Below are 24665 nucleotides of genomic sequence, written 5' to 3' on the forward strand. Positions count from 1 at the left end.
TGTCAAATGGTTATCACTATGCTGATGCTACAGCTAACAGAAGCATGGCCAGTGGCTAAAGGTTAATTGTTTTTTGGTTTCTTTAGCTGCTTAGCTTTCCTGGACTACTGTTGAGATGTATTTACAGCTATTAGAAAGAAAACAACACTAAGCTTAAAAGCTTGTCTACGGTGGCATGCCAATAACAGTACTCTATCTCATATACTAGTAGTTGTCCCAGCTAAACTGCAAAACAAATTACATTATCTCTCGATGTGTTATACATGCTTGTATTTACCAAGTGCATTAAAAAGGTCCACATTTACTTTCAGTTACCACAACAACTACCAAGATGATGCCTACATGTTTTCACTTGATTCACAGGGCTTGTGGGCTAGCCTCAAAACCAGCTTTATGTGAGAGCAGAGCAAGCACAGCATACGTGGTAGAACTCTCTGTGAAGAACTTTTCTTGTGGATGTATAAAAAGAAACTGGGCTGATAGCCCTTCCCATCATGGAAGTCCTAATCATTTGTAAAACAGAACTATCGGTCTTTTCCAAAGCCCAGCATGGTGCATTGAAGGCATTCCCTTAACTTCTACACTAGGAGTGTGTATCACAGCTAACTGTGCAAATTAAAGTCAAACTGGAGCAGATAATTACAAAACAAAGTTCAAAAGAAATATAAAAGTTTCAGCATCTTGTTCTTTACCCCTCTATAAGAGGCTCTAAATCACATTAGGATGTTGTGCACAAAGCAATTCTAATGATCTGAATACTACAGGCCACTCAACTACCCTTCTATACCTCTGCATTGCTCTTCTTGATAGAGGAAGTTCTTTGCTTTTTAAACAAAGCAATATATTACAGAAAAGACTTTTAAAACTCTATCAGCAAACTCATTCAAACTGCTTAGGGCAGCGGTATGTGTCACCTCTCAGCCTCCTTCTCTCTGAACTAGACAAACCCAGCATCCTCAGCCACTCCTCGCAGGACATCCCTTCCAGCCGCCTTCCCAGCTTTGGTGCCATTCAAGCACCTTCACATCCTTGTTAAATGGTAAGGCCCAGAACTGCACACAGTACTCAAGATGAGGCCACATCAACACTAAATACACCTTATAAAGCAGGTTTATTATTAGACAATGCCAGACAATATCAAATCACCAAGAATCAATTTCAAACTGAAGTCATTAAATTTAAATTTTTCACATTTAAATGTAAGACCAAATACGTTTTCATATATTGCTTAGAATATTGCTTACAATATTGCTTAGAAATAAGCAAATATTTACATCATCTTCAGTGTTTAAAGAAAATGTGTTAGATTGCTAAATTTTATTCATAATTTTATAAATAAATGAGTGATCAAAGGTGATGTTTTGGTTTTTTCAATCAAAAGTGCTATCAAACTTTGAACCTAATACTATTAACTGAAATTTCACATTGTCCTCAACAAGTACTTAAAATCTGGAAAGCAAGAATTGCTGCCATCAAAAGGAAAGAAACTGATTCTTTAGTTTTTACAAGACACATTAAAAATTTACTGCAGAAATTATCCAACTGATTGCAAACATGGTGAATTGTTACAGCATTAAAATATAAATGTCTGAACTCATAAAACTGATTTTAACCCCTTTGATCATCAATGCTTAAGTAACAGTAAGGTAATTTTCTCTGGATAGAGCTTAAGCAATGTTAACTATTATTTCACAGACAGCTTCTCGCTTACTTAATTTCATTTATTCCCCAGCAGGATTTTTGGAATATGCAATTCATTTTAACACTTTCCCTTTCACAAGAGACAAAAGGTAACATCTATACATACAAGAAAATCTGCCAAACTTCTGGTGGTTTTAGAAAATTACATACTGTTTCATGAAACAAAAGGAAAATTTACTAGGATGTATGTTTAATCAATAACTAATTAATACAACTTAACACAACAGACTCTACAAACAGTCAAGTTAGAAATCATTGTTGTGTACAAGAATGTGTGCAGAAGGGCACAGAGAGGAACAGACAAAGCGCTTGCACTTCAAGCGAGCTTCTTACCACAGCTCCAACTGGTGTGAAAAGTTAGCATGACATGAGAGGCTCTACCAATTCAACCCACAGATCAATAAAATGCAGGGTTCTCTTGAGAAAGGTACAGTGAAAACTCCCATAAGGCTGTTTTTCCAGTGCCCCTTTCACAGACCTCAGCAGCAGTCACGAAGGCTGAAATAACACTCTGGGGAGAATTATGTTAGCATTGCAGAAATTCCAGATGCCTTTACAGCATTTTAAAAAGACCTATGAATTACTGTGAAACAAAGGGATTCAATCCACCATAAGGTTTAAGAATTCATCAAGGGGAAAAAAAGGTCCATAAGTTAACTTCTAACAGAGAAGCATTTAGGGACTATCCCACATACTAAAAAATGTTACTAACAACACTATCCAAATCAAAAGTGATTTTCTTCTCTAGCACCAATTATCTGCTGCAAAGTTTAAGATTTTTGAAGACTTGTAATGATCAAGCTTTCAAGACAGCTTTATGCTTAAAACCATAGCAAATCTATTTTAGGAACTTAGAATCAGCTTTACAATCACACTTAAAAGAAAAATAACATCCTCAAAGACAGCAAGACAAAACTCAAACTACACACTGCTGTGGTGGAAAAAGGATAAGCAAATATATACCCAGTTGAAACAAAATCACAGAATCACAGAATATTGAGTTGGAAGAGACCCATAAGGATCATCGAGTCCAACTCTTAAGTGAATGGCCCTTACAGGGATCAAACCCATGACCTTGGTGGATTTCTGATGCAAGTACTAAAGCACTATCTTGATATACTCAAATTTTCAGATTCATAGATCTATAGAAACACTGTTTCAAAGGGATTAATTAGAAAAAAAGCCAACTAAGCTGTGCCTGTGATATCTTCAGTGCATTAATCTTTCTAAAATGTAGTACAAAGTGATGCTGCACACCATATTTAGCAATGATTTACAAGCAAACTATTCTTTTTACCCTAGTAGACCCTAGCAGACTAGGAGTGTAGACTCCTTATAATCCATTAGTCTAACAAGCGAATGAAAAGGTCTAAACTCTACCCCAAATCCAAGCACACCATCAAACCTGTCCATGTAGGGCAGAGAGCAGCTTTGCAGGTCTGGACACTTCAGTTTCTTAGCCCTTTTACACTACACTGAGGATGGGCAGCAAGCCTGTTGCAAAATCCAAAATGGTATTTCCAAACCATTAGAGCGAGTTCATAATGATGTTACATGCAGGCTCACATCCTGAAAATTACAGGATGGAAAAAAAATTTGTGGAGTTAAGTACATGACACAAATTAAAAATTACAGTGCTGCTAAATGTAACTAAAATTCAGGTTTTAGCTGTAGGTTAAAAATTAATTTAACTATTTGTTTTAGCTCCGTTTTAAAATTTAGATTAGTTAAAACTCCAGTTTTAACTTAAAAAATCAATTTTTACTTTTAATTTAGCTAAAATATCAGTTCAAATTTACTGTTAACCACTGTAAAATTACCTCCCAAGTCAGACATCAAAATTTTCCTGTGCAATGAAAACTACAACAGTTTTTGTAGTGTATTGTACATACAAATAAGGCAGGTGAAGATTTAGACAATCTTTATTCTTCTCTCACATCACAGCTTATTTCAGATAGACTGAGTCTGCTCTCCCACAGAATAGCAAAGTGAATGGGAACATCTGGAACAGTTCAATGCTTTTAAAAATTATTATTTAATAAAGTATGCAAAAAGGATTTCTTCCCCTCTCCTTTGTCTGCAGATGCACTGTAGTATGATTTATGATACTGTACTTTGGACCATCTCCAAATATTTACTTTTAATAGAGGAAAGATCTCTGAAGATATTCTAGACATCTGTAATCAGATGCTTAGCCACCTTGTTTTTATTTTTTTAATGCTTTGTTTAATGCACAATTCTTTACTGAGCCGATAAGCTACATAAACTCCATGCAAAATGAAAGGCTGTATTAATTGTGTATCTGTGTTGTCCCTACAATATTAGGCGACCTAGATATGTTTTAAGATAATAATTTCAAACACAGTAACTTATGCAGGAAGAAGAATTAGAATGAGTTGAAAGCAACATATATTTCAACCTTATGGAAAATACAGTTCCTCCCTTCCTCATGCTGGCCAATTCAGACAGAAATGCATCTCTTGGTCACAGAAATTGAAACAGGCTGCCTCAAATCTTGAATGACTGTGTTCTCCTGCATTCTCCTTTAGCTTGATCACATCTCAACTGCATCTACCATTTTTCTAAAGATGCAAATTGTTACATTTTAACAGTGACAAGGTGAGACACGGGTGACAGTAATGGTATGTTTTAATGAAAATGGGTAAAAACCTTTCTGTTTTCTAAATTTATTAAGATTCTTGCTTTTACAGTTTTCTAGGTAGAAGCAAAACATTGGTTTAGCTTTCCTTCACTACCTAATAAGTATAAACCTTGCAGTAAAAGATGGCTGGTTTGAGAAAGTAAGTCTTACAAATATCTTTAACAGTAGGCTGAGTCATGTGTTATTAGGCATGAAAGAATACACAGTGAAATAAAGGGGGAACATAAGGCTGCAGATAAAAGCTTATGTACACACATCAAAATTTCTCCATGCTACAAACTTCCTGTCATTTAAAATTAAACACTATTGCAGCATTGTGTTATTAGTAAACAGCAACTCCCCTGACTACCAGAAACTCATCTCCGCATAACTCAGTTCACATAAAAGATAAAAATTGGAAAAATCTTAACATACAGTGCAATGATTCACACGTACCACTGAAGGAAAAAAGCAGTCACCAGCCACTGTTTTACATGGTTCATAAAGATACCTCCTAGGAAGAGAAATTCAACAATCACTGTCTGCTTCTTCCTATCTTCAAAAACACTGACCAGTTAACCCAAGACATCATTTTAGACAGAACACAGAACTCTGCTGCATGGGCAGTCAGTAGTTTGTGCCATGTACCATGTTGACCTATGCTAAGGGAATAAAAACATCTAAGAAGCAGCATGAAAGGAGAGGTAGCTGCCTATCTGTGAATCAGTGCAGAATCATATGAACGGAGGCAAGAATGCACTATAATGTACATCCCAGCTGACACACACACAGTTCATTCTTAAGCTTATTCTTCCAGCTTTGTTTGGCACTGGAAACATGCACATGCCTTTTAAGGCATACATTTTCTGCATGTTCATGCAGGAGACCAGATAACTCCACCATCCTCTTGGAATTCAGCCTCAAATTAGGCACATGCATATCACGCATCCTGTCAATCCCATTCACCTCCAGCACTGTTCGCTCCCACTCATTCAGAATATCTCATTCGTCCATTCAACCTCACTCAGACCATTCAGTCCTGATTTGCCAACTCCCTCCATCACAGGCAAATTCATTCCCTTAATATACTTGTTAGGTCAAGGACTGTTTAAGTCACGGGGTATAGAGCTTCCTCTAAAACCTGACTGTGTAAGATCAACCATTGTGAGCAACTGCTGTTTTGGCTATACTTTATTCATGGCTATTTCTTCATCTCCATAGCAGCCATCATTTCTTTGTGCTATCAGTTACAGCTCCTGTGCCACAGTAGTTTAAATAGCTAATTAACTGCCTTGGAGATTCTCCTGCTTATCTTAACTCTATAAAATTCTATGAGGCTACTCCAAGGTAAGATAAACCACATCCAACACATTCAGGATTATGGCCACTCCTCCCAGCTTTATGTCATCAGCAAACTTGCTGAGGAGGCACTCTACCCCTTCATCCAAGTCATCAGTAAATTAAACAAGACTAGACTCAGCACTTGATCCCTGGGCTACAGGCATCCAACTAGACTGTGCCAATGATCACAACCTTCTGAGACCTGACTTGCAGCCAATTCTCAATCCAGAGACTCAGATCAATGGTGTATCAAGGGAAAAAACACTCCAGTGTTCCTAATTCTTAACATTCTTTCAGTTAAATTGCTTTTTCCCCTTGTTGCTTTGTGCACACCATGCACAAATGATTCTGTTATATATCAATGGGGCAAGTCCAGATATGTAAATAAATACATTCTACAGCATTTGGAAAATCAGTGTGTGCTGGTGAACTCCCAGTCTCAAGCAGAGGTGACAGCACGCCACCTATGTGTTGTTTTACCTTTGGAACCATGAGAAGGTTTAAAATCAAACTCTTGCTAGTCTGAACTGAATGTTACTTGCAGAAGTCAGAAACAGAACATTTTAGCACTTGACATAAAGACAAACTTTAAAAAATTATTATATTGTGCTAAAACTACACAAAGTAATTAACTTTTTTTTAAATATTTTTTAAGGGCTGTTCTTATGTCCTGACTACTAATTCTCTAAAACAAATCCTCTTCCAGAACGTGCCCCAAGGACACTGGTCTTATTTACTTGACTTTAAAAATGGAAGTGACTCCTACTTCCTTTGGGAGATGACCAGAATTTTTGAGAAAAATTCAAATATCTCTTTTTAGCTTCATATATTTAAACACAGAACTGTAAAAGGTGGCTTATTCTGAGCGACCTTTTTATCCCCTTCACTAGATTTACTGTATATAAGGAGAAGAGTTCTCTCCTGCTGAAAAAAATCTCAATTTGTCCATCAGCTAATAATTTGAAAAGATTTAAGAGAATTACAAACTAATTAATGTCACAAAATGGATATCATTTATTAAAAATAAGCAGTGAAGCATCTCACATATATGCATCATGGATTTCTGGACTTCTTTAGTCCTCAGTTACCCTCTTAAACAGAAAATTGTGATTTCTCCTTCTCTACAAGCATCCCATCCTTAATCACATAAGGCCTGCACATTAAAAGAAACCACACAGTAGTTAGGCACATTCATCGTTGATTGGTTTAGCATATCCTACAGGGCTTGAGCTGAAGCAGCTCATTTGTGTTCAATGAGGCCACGGGCACATCTTCTGTCATGTCAGCTCCTCAAATCATGGAGACACAAGCTATTCTTTCATTGCACCATGACTGGAGACAGGAAGAGGGAGAAGAGGAAGATGGAAGGGGAGGAAGGAAGGTAAGGGGATATGTCCTGCCAAAGGAATTAGACCACATAGGCTCTTCAAACATGACACTAAGACCAGCAAGAGCTTTTTTGTCATAAATTTTAGCTACACCATTAATAACAGGTTTCGGTGAACTTAGCCAGAGGTAGACTACTCATCCTTTTGCAAAGCTGCTAGTTCTAGTAGCATTACTTAGGCAATATATTCAACAAGTGTTGCATGTTTAATTCCACCAATTGATTTCTACAGTCATTTCAGAACCAGAGATAACAAGCAAGCACTGGGGCGTGTGAATTTTTAAACAGAAAAAGGTTTCAGAAAGAGCATGTTTTAAAATACTTTACTGGAAAATATTACATTATTTATAGAAATATTGCATAAAAAATTTAATGCCAGCAGCATTGCACTAAACTTGAACATAAAGTTGTTGGAGCTTTTTCTCCTACTTCAAATGGAAATAATGAAAAAAAAAAAAACCAAACTATAGATGCCTTCAAAAAATGTCTCAATGTACAAATTCTGCTCCCTTAAACTTACAGCAGCAAAAAATCCCAGCTGATGATCCACAACAGATAAGAACTTGCTGAACAGTATTTTTTTCAAGCAAAAAACCAAGTACCCACAAAACTCACTTATCTTACATCAATTTGATTCCATAATATCTTGGATTGTTACGTAAAGAGGATATCAGAAATAATCCCTTGATAATCATTCTCAAAGTTTTAAGGCATGACCTGAGGGTCCTGCTGTACCATATCATGAATACACAGGTGCTAGAAAAAGCATTATGTTCAGAAAGTATTACAGCTTACCATGCTGGGAGTGATTCCTGTTTGTGACCTCTAATTTGTCACGGCCTACAGGACTAATCTCAAACTCTTCCACATTCACATCAAGGCTGGCAAAGCCATTTACTTGATTTCCGTCGCTGGTGACAGTGTTAATGCGGGTTGGGATAGGTTCAAAGGTAGGGTCTAACTCCAAGATCAGCCTGTTCAGTTGTTCAATGGACTGATCAATATCCAAAGTTGGAGAAGCTGGCAAATCCCCAGCATTCTGTCCTAGATTCAGGCCATTTGTGTTCCTTTGAGGCGCTGGCCTTGACTTAAAACTCTCAGCACTTGCATGTTCCTCAGTTTCTGCAGCACCTAGCGTACTTCCTAATCCTCTCTGCACAGCATCTCTGCTGCTGGAGCCACGTGTTGGCATGTCTGGGACTCGAGACTGGCTCTGGACATTGCTCAAATTCTCCACAGCATTATGAATGCCAACCCTAATTTCATTCCCTGGGGCAAAACCATATTGGTGAGCAGTGACTATCTGCTGCTGGCGCACCCAGGTCTGAGTAGAGTAGTTACTTGGGCCATAGGCTTGAGGACGGGCTGAGGCAGAAGGATTCCGTTGCAATTGCTGAGTTGACTTTGGCTCAGTTCTTGAAAATGATCTCTCATAGAGGAGATCCACACCAATTCCCAGGTCTGCAGCAAAAGCATTGTGATGCTCTTCCCCAGCATTACTTCCAAAGCCATCTGAAAGCAGTGAGTTCTGACTGCTCTTGTGACAACTAAAGTTCCCTAGGTGGGTGGAGTGCTGCCCTTCTGAGGAAGACAAAGTTCCAATGCTGTCCACACTGTGAAGGTCATGATTAGGCATTTCATCATCCAGAATATCAGTCTCCCTGTCCTTCACTTTGGTGACTCCATTCATGTGAACTTGAGCTGGCACTATGTGGTGAGTCCCACTGTACTTGCTTTGAGCATCAGTCATATCCTTAGTGGTGTTCACAGAATCCTCCAGACCAAAGCCATTAAGGAGCTGGTCCAGTTCTGCCTTCTCTTGTGGGCTCAGACCACATTTGACTCCTGGCATACGGTGTTCCTCAGTCTTGTCTGTCCTGATAGAAGCTGTGGAGTGTCCTGAATCACTACCAACAGACAGGGTATGATCACTGTGATCAGGACTGCCAGTCACAGGAGCACCCTGAGCAACACCAGGGATGTTGTTGTCTGAAGAGCTCTTCTTTCTCACTTTTGCATAGAGACTGCCATCAATAGGACCTTGGGTATGCAGCACTGTGGAGAGATAAGTGAAAAGAAAGGGAGACATAAGAAGAAGACATGGTATAAGGATTTTGACTGGTGTCATACCACATGAAGTATTGCTAACACTAATGGTATTGTTTACTCTACAACTACAGCAAACCACCAATGGCATTATCTTCTTTCATTTTACATTTCAATTTATAACAGTTTTCTAGATTAAAATACAACATGCCATTTATAGATCAAGATCAAATATAATTCACTCTTTTTATGCTGTTTTGAATGCATATTTATAGCTCCACAAACTCTTCATATTAGTTTGAAGAATCACACTTTACAGCACTAGAAATTTGAGTGGTAGCTACTATGCATTCCATTCAGAGTAAGAACGGTACGAACCTATCAGCAATACTTGCCTTCAATATACATATTATACTAGTTCATGCTATTTGACAGTCTAACTACACTATGAAGAATCATTTTCTCCCTTTCTTGGTGGTGCAAGGACAAAACAAGCCTTCAATCAGAGTTGCAGTCCTCTTCACAAAGGATGCACAAGTAAATATTAGAGTATGAAATTTCCACACGTGTGGAGGATCTAGTATGCGTTTCATGGTTTTGTTTCAAAAAAGGACTAATGAACTCAAGTAGATGGCTTCACTGAAGCAACTATATGGACTTTGATCCCAGAACTGTTACTGGTATCTGTAAACCCTGCTGCTTCTTGCTATCTCAAGACATGCATCCTGTATTTTTATTCTGAACTATTGATTTTCTTTCATGCTGCAGCCATCATTATTTTTGTTCAATAACCAACAAAAAATGCATATAAAACATGCAGCAGAAAGTCAAGAGAATCAAAGTTAAAGATTCAAATCTCAGCCTCAGAATTGTCTCCTACATACATGTTTTATCACATATGTAATATTTTAGATATTATGCTTTACTGCAAATAGAAATCACATAAAATATATACTCAACAATAACAGACTTTTTCATGCTGTGATTTCTCATAAGCTGTGACTTCTAGGACAATGATGCACACTTGGCACTTCATGTGGAAGTACTGAGTAACTATTAGGTGATGCTTTTCTGTTTGCTTAGTTTTGAGTTTAAAAACTAGAAAAAAACCCAATAAAAAACCTGCTTTGTTTGGAGTAGTTGAATATCCTGACACGACATAGACTTGAAGAGGTTACAGTTCTGAACTGGAACACAGTTAAGCAAATACCAAACTTGTATACTTGAACTATTACAAAGTCTTCCTGTCTGACTTTTCTCCTGCGCACAGTGCTGTAAACCCTTCAGACATGCTAGTCAGTCTTAAATACTTCACACCAGATCAAACATTCTAGCATGCACATTTAGTTCTCCTTGCAGAAATGTTAAGTACAAAAAACCTGTCAAATTCTTAAGTACGTCTATGGAAGCAATGGAAAACCTTTGTGTATTTCCCTTTGTTAGCCTTCCCTGTACCATCACACAGTACCATCCAAGCATGGTAACAGCAGTACAAATAAGAAGACGGACAGATACCAGTGGACTACTGACCTGAGTGTCTTCCACATGTGCACTCTGTAAGATTCAGAGAAAACCCTGTCCAGTACTTCAACCCCTTCCAGTACTTCAACCCTAGTACAAAATTATCAAATTCATTCTACATGTTGCCTGGAATGCTAAGCAACCACAAACTATTTGGGGGTCTTCCAACTGCAAACTGTACAGCTTCCATTCTGAAGAAGAGATGTGAGTTCATCTTATTAAAAACTCATTTAGGAAAAAAAAAAGAGCAAAAACCCCAAACAGAAAATGGAATACAAAGAAACCTACAGCCACATAATTGAATTATAAATATCAAGAATTATTCATCCCCCCTCTTAATGTTTCCACTTAAAACAAAAAAAGCTTTTTTTAGAAAGCTGGGGTTTTTTCTCTTCAATCTGTATAGTAATGTTACACACAAACTGGAAAATGTACAAAAATAATTCTCAATTTATTTTTAATGGGGTTAAGAATTAGCCTCATTGGGTATAAATATGAACACAGCTTTCAGAGTATAGGGGCTTAGTTGCTTATGATCATTGTTTGCTGTTTACCTATGAAGTATGCAAACTAAAGCAGGTGCTTCTTTCCATTAGATTTCAGATTGGATACAACAACTTCACAATATTCAGGACTTTGTTGGGATTTTGCTTTCTTCAAATTCTGACTATTTTACATTTTTTAGAGACTGTTCTTCTTCATACTGCATTTATGTGTTAGTACAAAGCTTAGCCTTAAACTACTTCAAGTATTCTGAGATATCTTTGAAGTAAGTTTAAAAGTATCTTTTTCTGATAAATGTCGAAGTTAAATAGCTGGTTTTGAACTCTCAAATTATTCCATTGCTAAGACATTTAATTAATTACCACTCAAATCCATGTTTTAATCTGAGCTATAGTTTATAGTGAACACTGAGATTGTAAAAAGTTTCATGCTTGTCTGAATGGTTAGCATTACCCGTTCAGTGTCAAGGAAGTGGGAATGCTTTGGGCCAGTAAATCAGATGAAAGGAAGAAAAACTCTGCTAGAGGAATTTCCCCCTCCCCTAACCTGTCATGTAGAGGAATGAAAATATCTTTTTTGCAAACAGTTTTCCAAAATTACTTAAAAGCATAGATGTCTACTACACTGAAGAATGACATTGTACCCCTTAGAAGCCTGATTGATAAAGAGAACAAGAGTCTTTCTGGGACTTCTCATAGGGTTTGGCTCAGAACGGTCCCCCCAAAAAAACTGCTTAGAACAGAGGCAGCAAACGTAAGAGACTGAAAGGTTCATGGCCAGGAGAGAAAAGCTTACATACATGAGTCTGCATATGTTAATGAGTCTGTATATGGAAACAACTGGTCTGGAGCTTCAGCAGTAACCATGTTTTTGTTACAATATGGTAATTGTTAAAAATAAAATCTCTGAAATTGGAAATTTTTCTAAAATTACTAGAGCCACTTCATATAAGCAACTGACAACTGTGAGTTGTCTGGGTTTCCCAATTATTACATATGCAAATGAATCACACAAACCTGTCAGAACTGAACACCATGGCTGAAGGGATTATGTCAGCACAATAACATCTCTGTGAAATATTTTGTCACCATAAAAGTGGCAATTAGGTTTTGTGGCATTCAGTGTCTCACCCTACTACCTCAAGATTGCTAGTATGCAGAATACCGGATTAAAATGCCTGAACATCTGTGAACATGAGTACTACCTTACTCAGTGTCAGCCTAAAACTGTTCTTAACCAAGAAAACAACCACTTATTAAGAACAATGTCACAATGAAATAAACCAACAGCTTATATTTTATGCATGCTGCATTGTTATCTGATAAATGTAGATTATTTAAATTGGAAGGAAATGCACATACATGAGAGGAGAACCAAGAACTCAACATGACTAAATGCGCAAGCAGTTTACCAGGATTCCCAGTCCTGCATGAACCATTTAAAGTGAACATTCAGCTATATAAAAAAGAAATTTAAGCTGCATAAGAAAAATGTAATTGGTAAAGTGTGGGAACCAGATGTTTTACTTAAGTATCCATATCTGAAATTCTGGTCCACTGCCAAATTTCAGAAATCCCTAAGGCAATTTCTTAAAGCAGTGGCTTCCCAAACAGAGGTCTCACTGGTCACAACTAGGATGGTGAGCCTGGCAGACATTACTTTTGATATTTATCCTAGAGCTCAAGGAGTCCTATTATGTTATACGTCTACAAGTGAAGTGAGAAACAGAAAAGTTTGGGACCTGCTGATTTTTGGCTCTGAATTTAAATATCAATACAATATTGTTAGATGTCACAAGGAAATACCTGTGATTGTAGATCAAAACAATTTACTTGCAACTAGATATTTTGCTCTACTAGACAGTTGCCTTTTTAGGAACAAAAAAATTATCTCTGCATTATAAACAGATGAGAAAGAATGAGACTTGCAGCTAAACAAAAATCCAGCTATTCTGATGAGTCTCTCAGCAGGGCTGTTCTCCATCTCTTCATCCCCCCAGCCTGTATTGATATCAGGGGATGTCCCAACCCAGACCCAGCATCTTGCAGTTGGTCTTATTAAATTTAAACTATACAAACTATATATATATATATAAATCATATATATAAAAACTATATATATATATATATTTTCATAAAACTAGGACAAATGAACTATTCAAATACTAGAAACCTCCAAAATACAAGGTTTTGAAGTTGTTCTTATGTAACACCTTCTCTTCATATGCTACCTTTTTCTTAATCATATTTTTAGAATATGACTTCACTAGGACTTTTGAACTTCACTTTACCCTGGTCTTCATCCATATTTTTCAAAAAGAAGTGATAACCAACTTAATTGCAAAAGTTAATCTACGCATATAGGTAGGAAAAATTTTTGAACAAAGAAAATGAGAAAATGTAATGGCAGTGCAACATTTTATTCTATTCACCTTGATAGTGATGGTACCACAGAGCATTCAATACCTCATCTCCATGCACAACTCAATCCCTGCTCTCATGTTTTTTCCAAGGAAGCAACACTCTGTAAAATGCAGGAGTAACACAGCTGTCAAAAAACAAGGAAAGTTCACAATGGAGACCTAAGAAACGCTGGAATTTAGTTAACCAAACCAAAGGGAGCCACTTTCTTTCAACCTAACTGCTTTTCCCAGGAGCTGTTCGAACTCTCTGAACTGCCCAGGCTCAAGCCTCATTACACTCCCAAACCAAGACTGAATTACACACACACCCTGCCCCCAACATCAGGGACTCCCTTACAAATGAAAACCTCAGAGCAAAAGGTATGTGTGTATTTTTATTTCTCTACCTAATACACAAAGAGCAACTTATTTAAAAATTAGGACCTGAAATACTAACACATACCAAATTTAGTGGCACCCTTCCAAGCCTGTGTTTTCCTGGCACTTCCCTCCTTAAAATCCAAAGATACAAAGGCAGGTTTGTGAATTAAAAAGATTTCAGTCTTTCAGTATTTTGACTTGTCCCCACAGCTACCCCCTGTCCATTCACCACTTAAGAAAACACATACCAATAACAGCCCGTTAGGTAAACTCATATACCACAAATTCAGCAAGAGCTGTTCTGATTCAGTCCACCTGAACAAAAACAGGATGGCTGCAAATACACAAACCTTTGCAAACTGTACCCTTGTTCATGTTGCAGCAGGAAACATTACAGAAGATCTGGATTATTTTTTTCAACCTCATAAATAAATATTTTACCTTCAGGCAAACTGGACAAGTCCAGAGCTGCATTCCATCAAAGTTAAATCTTTTTCTGGGTGCTTTCTGTGATAGCCAATAAAGACCAAAAAGGAGATAATTTGCTTATCAACTTATATTTGCAACACTGTAACTACAAACTGTGATATGCATATTGATTGTATCATATACATGTACATTTTGCAGGTTTTTGCTAAGTGTTTTATATATGGGTTTTCTTACAGCCAAAGCTAAAAGGGGTTATCTCTACAGCCAGTCCTAATTCATGTATTCTTGGACTAACAGGCGCCTAAAGATTTAAAGTTCTACTATATTTACAGCCAAAGCTAAAAAGGTCATCTCTACAGCCAGTCCTAATTCATGTATTCTTGGACTAACAGGCGCCTATAGATTTAAAGTTCTACTGTATTTCATTCTTAGGATAGTAAGGAAGTTTTAGACCTCTTGACCTTGTGAGGGTCTGTTTTATTTCTTTGTGGGGATGTAGTTTAGTTTTACAGTCCATATTTTTATTTGTTCCACGAATCATGATTATTTATATATCACATAAACCATAGCGTTATGTTACAATAATTAGTGATATTTTGTAGATCTTAGAAATATATATATATAAAATGATACTTAAAGCAATATGAGAGGGAACTAATTACGTCAAGAAAAGGACCCGAAAAGAGAACAGAACTATTTCCCAGCGGCAAGCTGGCACATGCGCAGAGGAAGCCGACCACATCAAAAGGATGAAGTGAAGCTAGCCGAGCTTGTCTCCTAGCAACAAGGTAACGCATGCGTACAGCTTCTCGGCTACAGAACAGAGCCGGCGCAGAGAGACCTGATGACGTACAACGGAGGAATCAGAAAAAGGAGGGGATTTTGAACAAAGACAAGCAGCTACAAACCTATAAAAGGCAGACTGAAAATTATTGAAGTGTGCCTTGATGAACAAGGAAGGTTCATCAAGTCACCCAGCGCTGTTTTGCTTATTTGATTTTATATAAATCTATAATAAATTTTTTTCTACGATATTAAATCTAGTGCGGATTTTACTTATAACACTTTCCTTTCCTTTCTCCCTCCCTAAGACAGGCCTTCATTCCTTGTGAGCTCTTCCTGTATATTTCCTATAAAATCCATACAGAAATATGTGTGGTTTGTATTTCCAGCTCTCGAACCGCAACAAAGCTTCTTGTCTCTTTACTAGGCACAATCAGGAACTTTCTGCAATAGTTAATCAGTAGCTCATTTAAATCAACTAATTTTCTCTAAGCAAAACTATGCACAGAGGAAAGTCAAAGTTAGGGTAAAACCCCCTAGCTTTAAAAGGCCAGAAATGCCTCTACTTCCGCTGTTTGAACTGCTCCTGCTGTTCCTGCTCCTGGAGGTAAATGGTCTTGCTAAAGAAGCATGAGACTTGTATCAGCCAGAAAAAGCAAATGAAAATGTGAACACAAGGGGGGACAACCAAGTTCTATGAAATCCGAACTAACGCAGCCAAGGAGAAATGGAAATGTGTTGGCTAAAAAGGTAATTCAGTCTACAAGCTATTTCCTTACAGTGGTTCTTTTCACAGACTGTTTCAAAATCCAAATGAAGCTACGTGAGTTTTTGGCATCTTTTTTTCCTAAAACAAACAGCTGCTAGAAAAACTTGTTCTCCTGCACTGAACAATCAGCTACTGCTCTCGAGCTCCCAGACCCCAGCAGGCTTTGCCTTCTCTGTTTTTGGGATGACTCACCTCAAACTAGGGGGGCGTGAACTCTTTAGTTCCTCCTTTAATAACAGCTGTATCTCACCACACAGCAGCTCACAAAATTTTGCTCTAAACGTTATTCCAAATGTACATGTGCATCACCACCGGACAGCTGTGGCCCTGGACAATGCTCATTTTCTATTTCAGGGACTGTCAGCACTTGAATGACTTCTCAGTTGAATGACTTCTCAGTTGAACAATGGATAAAAGTGGCTCTTGTATCCTAAAAATAAATCTACCTGTTCATTGTTAATGTAAGAGTTAGAAGTTCAAACCTAAGTGAGAAAGCACAGACTTTTTGGTTCAAGTGTTTCTGTTCTTGCAAATCAGTAAATGGCTGCACATGAAACAAGTCAGGACTCTGATAAAAGACATAAAGCACACAAAGTTGCATTTTTCTCCCTGGGGCCTTTTGCTTAAATAGCACTGTCAGGTATTTGTAAGTTTCTCGTGTTCTGGACTTCTAAATAAACTTCTGAATTCTTTCCACTGCCTTGGCATTTCTGGGGATACCTGTGTATCTTACTTTATAGGTGTATTTCCCAAACATTCAAAAGGATCACATTTGTACTTTAATGGTTTTACAACTACACTGGAGCAAGAAAATGTGCTTCACAAAGCACAAGCTTCTAGACCAGAGGCTGGCTGCTGTCCAGCCAATATGGAACAGAGGCAGAGTCAGCCAGCACAGACTCACCCTTAGAATACTACTGTAATATAACATCCCAGTTTTGCCCACCTGGGATCAAAAGAAAATAATACCTGTGCCATGATCCAAAGTACAAAGAACAGACTACTACATTTACTACTGCAACCCAATATACAGAAGCTATTGTGTCATTTTGATTCTACTTCTACAAACTTTTCTCAGTCATTTTAAGCAAAAACTTAACTTAAAGTACCTTGTGCTTGGATAACCAGCAAAAGAACAACAAAACATCACAGTACAGAAACATTGCCACAAGTACAAAATACTAAGCAAAGTTTAAGGCATTTCAAAGTCACTGAACTACATGAAACTATTTCCCTTCATTCATATCAAAACCAAAGCCCATCTTCAGGAACACTTCATTAATTTGCAAGTGTATACTCCAAATGTTGAGGTTTAGAATTCATGATTATTATTCTTCCTTACAGCTGGAACAGCACACACACGGTGAATTGTGCATTTCTCTTACTATACTGCTAGGCTTTCAGCAAGAATTAGTTATGCTCATTAAGTGTAAAATAGTGGAAAAACACTGGTTGCTGAAAACTGTACAGGACCACAGTATAAAACAAAAAGGTTTAAAGGGGCCATCTAAAAGGTCGACATAGTTAATTTCCTCTTTCTGTTAAGTACGGAATGTGTAATTTCACAATATTGCCATTATTAATAAAATTGCTCCACCATGCTATGGCACCTTCAATAAATTGATTTTACGTGTTTCTAAACAGGTCCACATATCGAAAAGGGAAGTAAAGGCACAGATACATTTAGCAGAACTTTTTGATTTCCTAATTTGCTTGTTGAACTTAAAAAGTTTTGCACTGGAACTCAAGAGACTTGTGAGTTATTTTCAAGTATTACAGCAATAGCAGAAGCAATATATAGTAAGCTTATATGATGATAATTATAGTAATTACTTTTCTCAAAAAAAATACTTGAAGATGATCTACACATGCTCAATACAAGCATATACTAACACAATAAGTTATGTGTATTTAGTGGAAAATTCATATTGTACCTAAATGACTTAGAAACAAATATTCTTCATACAAAGAATATTTTACATGTATTTACTGAAAGGGAGACATGGAATATCTTGACATCAGAAGCCTAAGATGAGCTTCAGAGGTTTAGCAAGTCTCTCAAATGGGTAACAGATTAGGAAACATTCTTCAAGTTCCAGAATAAGATAAAAGAAACAATATCTAGCCCATACTACTTGAGAGACAGGTAGCTCTTCAAAACTGAGACACTGAAGTATAAAGTTGTGGGACTCAGAAGGACTAGTCTTTTATGATGCTCTTTTCCGAAGTCAGGAAAAAAACCACTGGCACATATATTAAGTGGTTATGCAAGTACTAATACCACCTTGAAAATACATGCAAAGGGGAAAAAACCCTCTCTATGGTTCACTAAAGAGAACCACTATTTGCAGAAGATGTTTGCTGCAGAAACCTTTCCATGAAAAGTTATCAGTTCTTCAGTATCTGCTGTATATATTCAATGGCAGAAACTTAGCACATATGCTTAATTAACCTGTGTGCCATACTGAACAAAAGAGACAGTTACAGGATAATCCAAACAAATCCCAGCATGCCAAATTTGCTGGAAGAGCCCTCCTTCAAAACCAATGCGTGTCACAGAAACAAGCCTACCTGATCCACCTTCATAACAAGCCACTTTCATAACAAAAAAACACATTTTGCACAAGCTGTAAGCAGAAATTCATGAGGCCTTTCTAATCAACAGAACATGTTTGCTGATGGGCAGAAAAGGGTGAACGTCATACCACAAAATCATTAGTCTTCTTATGAAGGGAGTGGTGCAGTGGCTAGCTGAAATCCTGAAGCAGGACCAAGAGGAAAGAGTCAATGGAAAGAAATCTAGCCAAAAAAGGCAAGGTATGTGATGTTGAAAGACCAGCTAAAGGGCAGAACAATATGACTACTTCAGGATTTACCAAAAAGAAGATTGCTATTGCTTCATGGTGGCCTAAAAAAACCCAAGAAAACTCCAACCAATTTCATGCTGTCTGTTGTTTTGTAAGTCTTCCCAGAGATTTGTCATTCGACAATTATAACTAATTCGGTATCATAACTCACAAGTGCATTCATGCACATGCAATGATTTTATGACCTCTAACATCATGTGCAAATGGTGCCATGACTGATTATGCCCTTCACATTTTCTTTGGTTACTGGACTCAACACTCATATTGCGCAAGGTAGTTCAGTGTATGCATGCTTTGGTGCAGACACAGAGACAGGACTTAAATGCTTCTCTTTCTGGTCTTAGGAAAGTCACAGAACAAACAAGCACCAAATCCCAATTTGCATTTTGGTTTGTTTCTTCCAGTTAACACTTTTAATCTCCAATGCTTTATTTCCAAGCAAGTCAGGTGTTAAAATATATCCAATAAAAAAAATATACCCAATACCTACACCATCATGAAAGTTATTTTTCCTTGCCTAATGAAGCTAACCAGGTGGGGTGCCCTATTGCCTTCACAAGAAAGAATTGTTAAGGAAGCGGGTGCAGAGAGGAAAGCAACTGTGGCAGAGGTTTGCCTTTCAGAACTTTTTATTCAACCTGGTCCATTAAGCAGGTTATAAGATTGGGCAAAGAGGCTTCTACTGTTGTATCTGTACACAGAAGGAGAGAGATATTGATTTGGACATTAGTGTTTAAATTAACAATATTAACAACCGTGGATTGTAGTCGACATGACTAAGAAACAAGCACATGCTAAAAGGTAAATGCAGGCCTGCTCAAAAATGCATATAACCTGGGCAAAGATAGACTTGGTTGAAAAAGCAGCATTACACGATCCCTAAGATAATGCTAGACTGTGCTAGCATTTGTTGCCTTCCTCCTAGTTTCTACTGTCTGAATCTTCCTCTGCAGAAGAGAGAAGTCTTTTGCATAGTCTTACAAAAATACAACAGCAAAAGATATTTGAATGTACCATAAACTACCTTAAACATCTATTAAACCACTCAAATTTCACCCTCTGGTCTTTGGGTCTAAAAGTGTAACAAAAGCTTTTGGCAAAGGGCTAGTGAATAAATCCTTGGGATAACAACAGTGCTTATTACTGACACAGGACAGAAATAAACTGGAAGACATTAAAATGCTTCTTTTAAAAAGCAAATAGTTGGTTCTGCAGTAGCTTTGAAAGTAATTGACAGGTGCAACTTGTGCTTCAAATAAACCTGTGCACTGTTAAAGACAGTGATCCTAGGGGGTGTGGAGGCAAGGGTACCCAAAACTGGAAGTACAGGTAGTTAGAGGCATATGGAAAAAAACAGGTGCCTAGGGTAAATGCCTATGAGACCCTGCTTCTGTTCTTGTCTTCAAACATAAGACTTTCATTATTTAGGTTAGTTATAACTATTCCTCTCTGGCTCTTAGCTAGAGGGATTGTTGGAAGGATTCTGTTTTTATTTGAGATAAGTTTAAACTCAGCAGCACCGAAAAATGGTACCTAGCAAAATCAGTGTCCCAGGGCCCTAAGTAAAATGCACATAATTCCTCACTTCAGACACTGCCTTATCAGTACAGTTACAGGTTTAGGTAAAAGGTAAAAAATAGCTTTCAATATAACTGGACAGGCCAAGTTCTGGAACTCAGCTTAGCACTTAAGCAAATACTCCAGACTTTCAAAGAAGTACTCAGTAAAAGAGATATTCTTTTAAAAGAGCCAAAAAAGTCACTTTAAAACAGTAAATCCCTTGAAAGTCTGGCCCCTGGCTGCACTTAACGGTTGGCTCTTATCTGACCTATCCAAAATATTATAATAAATTTCTTTTTGGTAACAAAATAAAGGAAAAAAAAAAGCAAAAAACACAACACAAACCAAACCAACAAACAAAAAAACCCCAACCAAAGTAACAAAAAAAAACAGACCAAAAAAACCCCAAACCCAAAACACACAACAAAAAACCCACACCAAACACAACCAAAAATCCCAAATCCCCAAAACACGGAAATGAGAGTCCAGAGCAAATATAGTCCAGAGCAATCTCAGCTTATCAAGCACAATGTTGAAAACACCTGTGTGAACTTATATTTACTCCCTAACATATTGAGCTAACAAAAAATTTAAGCCACAGTTCTTTTACAATTAATGCTGTATTAATGGAAGAAAAGAAAGAGAATTGACTATTACTGCACACTTAGAAATGAAACCTTATGTTTGCATTCAATACTGTTAACATACAAAAGATACCATTTTATATTATTTTTTCTTCAGCTCATTGTCACCTTCATGATTAAGTGGACTAACCAGTTTTACATTATATATGTTTTAAAAAAAGGAACATACAGAGCTTCAAGAAACAAAAGACTTAAGTTTCCTCAGAGAAAAATCAATTAAAGACAGACACTCCAAGGCATTTCAGATACTGTTTCAAGCTGGCAGCATTTTACAGTGTAAATGTTTCTGTCTTCTATAGGGGTGTCTATTTTCTCTGACAGACAGAGGGAAATTGCTGGAGGCCACTTTTTCATCCTTACCTTCTATCAAATCTCTTTGTCTCAAAGAATATTGCAGCCAACTGGTGACTACAAGCTGGAATTACCATTTATTCAGCACCAATTTATCCTTCAGCTTCACTCACCAGAAATGGCATAAAAGCTGCTGTTTTCTTAGGTAGTCATCTGCATTCCTGTCAAGGTACCAAAGCCAAGCAGTTTTGCCTCAGCTCTTGAGTTTTGCAATACTGAAGGGGCCCTCTGGGAAAAACAAGAGTTTAACTACATGTGAGGGCACCTCCCCACTGAATAGCTATTTACTTTGGCTGAAGAGGAGAAGAAAATTTCAATAAAAGTCAAACATCCCATCTCATCACATGACATGGCTGCATACCAGAATGTTAGCTATTGCCTACACGGAGACACTTCTCAGATACTATTCTTTATGAAAAGAAAAAGAGCAGGAACAAACCAGTTTATAAATAATTGACAATTTTTGACTGATTGTTGCTGATTACAGTTACAGAAGGCTAGAGAATTTGTAAAGCAACATTCTTGAGATATATTTGGATTCACTCAGCCTACCCTATTTGGCTTAATTATAAACATCTTTTTGTTGCCAAAGCTGTTTCTTTTCTAATTATCAAACACTACTAAGCAAGCAAACATAGTTTGCTAGGAAATAAATAGCAAGGTTTTGTTGAGAAAGATACTTAAGTATCTTAAGTTCCTGCCTTATAAATTACTTATAAGTAATTCTCTTGTCATTTTAAGCAATTTCTAACAGTGCACATGTGCTTTTCTTTCCACAGATTGTAGAGCTGGAAGACAAAAGAGCACAGAGGGACTTAGTGGTTCCACCTGTGGGCTCCGCACAAACTGATGGTTTCCACCTTCCAAAAGAAGACTTGCACTTTCATCAGGAGGTAAGTGTTTAACAACAATATCTCCTATGCACTATACCAATAATGCTGAAAATTATCAGTGAGAACTAAAAAGAACCCTCAACAAAAGAGAAAAACCTTTACCATTTACCTCATCCCTCTGGGAAGCTTTTTTTCAAAATTATCTGTCATTTGGTAATGGAGATTTTGGTATTAGAAGACACTACACGTGTGGCTACAGGTATTATATCTTTGTGGTCATCTTGCTATTTTGTAGCAAATGAGTGACCTTTTGTAAATCCATACACATCTACTGTATGGTAAGTGATGCTTTAAAGAATAAAGTAAGAGTACTCAGCAAGATCAAAAGCAATTCCTGTTCCTTCATACCACAAAATCCTTCCTGACTTCAAAACCACAGGAAAAACAAATAGCAGTTATGTTAGACTTCTACATGGCAGTTGGAAGACCCAATTCTTGTGATTACAAATCCTACATGTGACTGCATACTTTTACATCAGTATCACGGTATTCTCTGTCAAGGAGGAGGAAATCTGATACAAATCGAGAATTAGAAACTTAATATAATTTTCAGTCTATTATGGAGGACCACTTCCCAAGGTGAAACAGTATTTATGAGAAGAAGCACAAATAATTTAATGCTTTCCAATTGTCAAAATTCCTTAAGAATGTTAAGAATGAAGGATAAGGAACTAAATTCAGACAGCAAACTATCCATAGCCTGGCTATATTCAACACATGTACACCACCTTATTAACAGAATGTTCAAGATCATTTAAAGGCAACTGCTTCTGTCTGTAATACTGTATCATGCCAGCAAACCAAGAGACCTTGGGAACATTTTTCTTTTATCATGTCCTTCTGTCTTTTTTTCTTTTGGTAATAAGGCCAAATAGTTGTATGATTGCAAAAGACACATACTGCTTTCTTGTTCACTTCTAAATTTTTTATTTAAATACATCAGCTTGGAAATAGCTATTCCACACACAATATACCTGCAAAGCAAATTCTGTTCACTTCACAAGGCTCCTTTGTAGCCTTCCTTGTTAAGAAATTTCATAGGCCTACATTTTTTAAATTCACAAAAAGGTGTATAACTGTAATATAGGAATCATCTGTCACAGTAACATCTCATACTATTCCTACTGAAATTCCTGTGGGAAAACAGGTCCAAGTAAAATCTTGAAGACCAGTTTCTACATAAAGCTAGGAGTTTAACTTAATGTGAAGTAGATCTGAAACAGGTATTCTGTATGAGACTTCCCTGATCCTTAAGCATACCACCGCTGTTATGCACTTTCAAATGCACCACATCTTGCACCTTAATCTTTTCTGAAATACAGAAAAGATTCTCTCTCAGCCTTCAGGATTGTAGCTAAAGGCTTCAGATTCGAGGGCTTTTGACTTAGATCACTTTCTGAATGTGAAGTCAGCCTCTCCTCTTAGTGGTCTCTCACCTGCAGTGAAAACTAGGACTCAATACACCTTTTTAATGTACAAGTGAGCTACTGAACATCTGCACAAACCATAAAGAGAAGTCTGCCCCAGTGTTTAGAAATCTTACACAGAGGATGACTTAACTGCACTATATTTACCTCAAGCATCAGACTAAGCTTAAATTTGTGCTAAGAACTGACCTCATCCTTAAGAGAAAAATATACTTGTCCCCTATGTGCTTTAGCCCTTCATGTTCTTCTGCCCAGCTTATGCAGAGCCAAATGGAATTGCTCTGCCTGCAATTCCATTGCTGAATATCAGAGGGTAACAGCCTGCTTCCTAAACGGTTACTTGAGAAGAGATTGGATACATCTCATATTCTTATGGTATATTTTCTAGCTCAACTTGAGTGATTTCTTTGCAGATGCACAATGAACTCAGTATCTATGCTAAAACATTATATTTCTGTTCTAGCTCAGGTAATTAGAAATGTATCATGCACACAAATTAGACATAAAAGCCTTTAAGTGGCACATATGACTTCTGAACAACAGGCAAACAAGCTAATAGTACTTGTGAACGGTCTCTGATCAACTCTTCTAGAAGACATGAGCAGCATACAGCTGTGTATCTTCCAACAGAGTGCTGCCTGCACATTTACCTCTACTTTCAATTCTCTGTAGTAGTTACCTACAATGTAATGGATGAGAATGGGAAAGTCAAATCCATCTAGCCAATCAATCTCAGCAATTAAAAAATATTTTATATCAATGCAATGCTTGGTGAAGGCTAGGTATATACAAAGGAAAGGGAAAAGGATGGCAGATGGAGGGAGGTAAAGGAATCACAAATTATATGGAAACATCCTGGGTAGAAATTAAGACATCCAGTCAAGATTCACACTCTGATGTTAGTCCTTCTACACTACACAGTCTTATCCAACTATAAAAGCTCTGATGACTCCCTTACGGAGTGCTCTACCTGCCCCATGTAACAACACCAAATGACTCTTCTCTTTACACTCTCGATA

At 37.3% G+C, this 24665-nt stretch overlaps 1 protein-coding gene across 25 annotated transcripts in view; it reads right to left on the reverse strand.

Annotated features, from left to right (window-relative positions):
* The window catches only part of TNS3 (tensin 3), a 229485-nt gene that overhangs the window by 64156 nt on the left and 140664 nt on the right, over window positions 1–24665 (reverse strand). For all 25 annotated transcript variants that reach the window (XR_004357506.1, XM_032690225.1, XM_032690219.1 and 22 more), the window contains one exon: window positions 7866–9125. Coding sequence is in view for 24 of the 25 variants with exons in the window: in XM_032690225.1 (XP_032546116.1) it covers window positions 7866–9125 (1260 nt within the window). In the remaining variant the exon portion in view is untranslated. The remainder of the gene's footprint in view (window positions 1–7865; window positions 9126–24665) is intronic.

The sequence above is a fragment of the Chiroxiphia lanceolata genome, chromosome 1 (genome assembly GCF_009829145.1).
Source record: "Chiroxiphia lanceolata isolate bChiLan1 chromosome 1, bChiLan1.pri, whole genome shotgun sequence".
Taxonomy (NCBI): domain Eukaryota; kingdom Metazoa; phylum Chordata; class Aves; order Passeriformes; family Pipridae; genus Chiroxiphia; species Chiroxiphia lanceolata.